Source organism: Penaeus vannamei, chromosome 4, assembly GCF_042767895.1.
Source record: "Penaeus vannamei isolate JL-2024 chromosome 4, ASM4276789v1, whole genome shotgun sequence".
Taxonomy (NCBI): Eukaryota; Metazoa; Arthropoda; class Malacostraca; order Decapoda; family Penaeidae; genus Penaeus; species Penaeus vannamei.
This window is the reverse complement of record NC_091552.1, coordinates 35,716,201-35,718,700: the sequence shown is the minus strand read 5'-3', so window position 1 is coordinate 35,718,700 and position 2,500 is coordinate 35,716,201. Positions and strand designations below refer to the sequence as shown.

General features: G+C 40.1%; 1 protein-coding gene across 2 annotated transcripts in view; it reads left to right on the top strand.

The window, feature by feature from the left end:
- Positions 1–2,500, top strand: part of LOC113805825 (cilia- and flagella-associated protein 58) — a 28,931-nt gene that overhangs the window by 8,615 nt on the left and 17,816 nt on the right. For both annotated transcript variants that reach the window (XM_070120943.1, XM_070120942.1), the window contains exon 6: positions 2,343–2,480. In XM_070120943.1, coding sequence (XP_069977044.1) covers positions 2,343–2,480 — 138 coding nt within the window. The remainder of the gene's footprint in view (positions 1–2,342; positions 2,481–2,500) is intronic.

Genomic DNA, 2,500 nt, shown 5'->3' with positions numbered 1-2,500 from the left:
ATCTGACGTCAAAAACGAAATTCACTTCATAATTTCGAATAGGCGAGATAAATTTTAAGATGTGGACGTTATTAATAAAGTAAATGTTGGCAGCGATTATGGAATGGTCAGAGGTGAAATTGAATTAATCCTCAGAAGTGGGAGGAACAAGCTCATACGAAATTCGCTGCCAAATTTAGCTAACTTGAAGACCTGAGCGACAATATTTAGCCTTAATATCCAAAACAGATATTCACTTCTCGGCGACGAAGATCTCAACATTGACCAAATTAACAAACAGTTCAATAATTAAGGAAGCTGCACTCGAAGTAGGCGGTAAGAACGACAAGCGAAGCTCCAGCAAGCTCTCGGTAGAAACTAAACAGCTTATGCAAAAACGTAGAGCCATGAAAGTATCGTCAAACAGGGACAAAATAGAATTAGCTGAACTGACAAAGACTATAAATAGAAAGAAGAGGGAAGATGTACGGAAATTCAATACTCAAATAATAAATGAAACAGTGATTTCAGGTACAAGCATGAAATCAGCTGAAAGGAGACGGAATAGGGAGAAAAATGCATGCAATAAAGAAACCAGACGGAGAAGTGACATAACAAGAATTAAATCATAAGAGTAGTGGAAGACTTTTACAGGGATCTATACTAAAATGAACAGGCATATACGGATGGAAGCAAACGCGGTAACTAGAGATGCACCTAACATCACAACAAAAGAAACAAAAAGAGCACTTAAAGGCATGAAGAGAGGGAAAACACCAGGTGAAGACGGAATTCGTATAGACCATATAATAGAAATTGCAACAGTGAAACTAGCCAATCTTTTTAACAAATGCCTTCTCAACAGAAAAAGACTTCGAAAGCCTGGAAAAAGGCAACAATTATTTTGATGCATAAAAAAGGGGATAGAAAGGTTCTAAAGAACAGGCACGTTTCCGCAGTGGATTCTCAACAACAGACCACGTCCACACGCTCACCCAAATAAGGAAAAATAAACGAATATAGAAAACCCCTGTGGATGACATTCATCGATTACGAAAAGGCATTTGCCTCTGTACAAATACCAGCAGTATTAAAAGCTATACAAAGACAGGGAGAAGAGGAGGTATAATGTAAAATATTGGAAGATATATACGAAGATGGGACAACAGCCATCAAGCTCCACACGGAAACCGACAAAATACCAATTAAAAAAGGCGTTAGACAGGGCGACACCATCTCACCAAAACTGTTAACAGCTTGCCTTCAGGAAATATTCAAGAAGCTAGAATGGAACGGAAAGGGTATCAAAATACGAGACGAATACCTTAACAATCTAAGATTTGCAGACGATATTGTTCTCTTTAGTGAATCAGCAAATGAAATGCAGCAATAAAAAAAAAACAATCTGAATAGAGAAAGTCTGAAAGTCGGACTTAGGATGAACAACAAGACTACGGCCATGTTCAACAGCAGAGTTCAATTCGAACAGATATATGTACAAGGCGAAGCGCTAGAGGTAGTGGACAAGTGCATATATCTAGAGCAACTCGTACAGACAAACATGTCTGACGAAGAGGAAATAAAGCGACGCATCAGTCAAGGCTGGAGCGCCTTCGGCAGACACAGTAGCATACTAAGAGGTTCCTTGCTAGTATGCTTAAAAAGGTCTTTAATCAGTGTGTCCCCAGTTATGAGCTATGGATCAGAAACATGGACTACGACCAAATTACTGGAGAGGAAACTAATGAGTGCCTAAAGAGGGATGGAAAGGTCGATGCTGGGAATTAGCCTAAGAGATCGGATGAGGGCGACGTGGATCAGGGAACAGACAAAAGTGGGCGATATACTTGGGAGCATCAAAAAGAAGTGACAATGGCATCTATGTCGAAGACAGGACGACAGATGAGGCTATAGATAACATAAATGACCAATGGCGTAACAAAATCAGGGAATTTGGGGACCAAGACTGGGAACAAAAAACTCAAGACAGAAAAAGTTGGAAAAAAATTGGAGAGGCCTACGTCTTGCAGTGGATTGTTTCGGGATGATGATGATGATGATGATATATATATATATATATATATATATATATATATATATATATATATATGTGTGTGTGTGTGTGTGTGTGTGTGTGTGTGTGTGTGTGTGTGTGTGTGTGTGTGTGTGTGTGTGTTATTAATTATATTTGTATCGCTATCTATCTATTCATTACTCTCTCTCTCTCTCTCTTTCGCTTTATGTTTGTATACATATAGATAGATATAGATACAGACATATACTCGTATACAGAAATGTGTGTATGCGCGACACACCTTTTTAACTACTACGCATTGACGAAAACTTCTCCCCGTACGTCGCAGGATGAACGAGAGTCGATAACGAAGCAGCTGGAGGAGGGGAAGGAGGAGGTCCTACGGCTGCGCAAGGAGGCGGAAGGACGCATGAGGACTCTGTCGCGGTTGGAGTCTTTGTATAAGGATTCCTCCAGTCTGGCGAAGGTAAGGCTTGGGAACGGGCG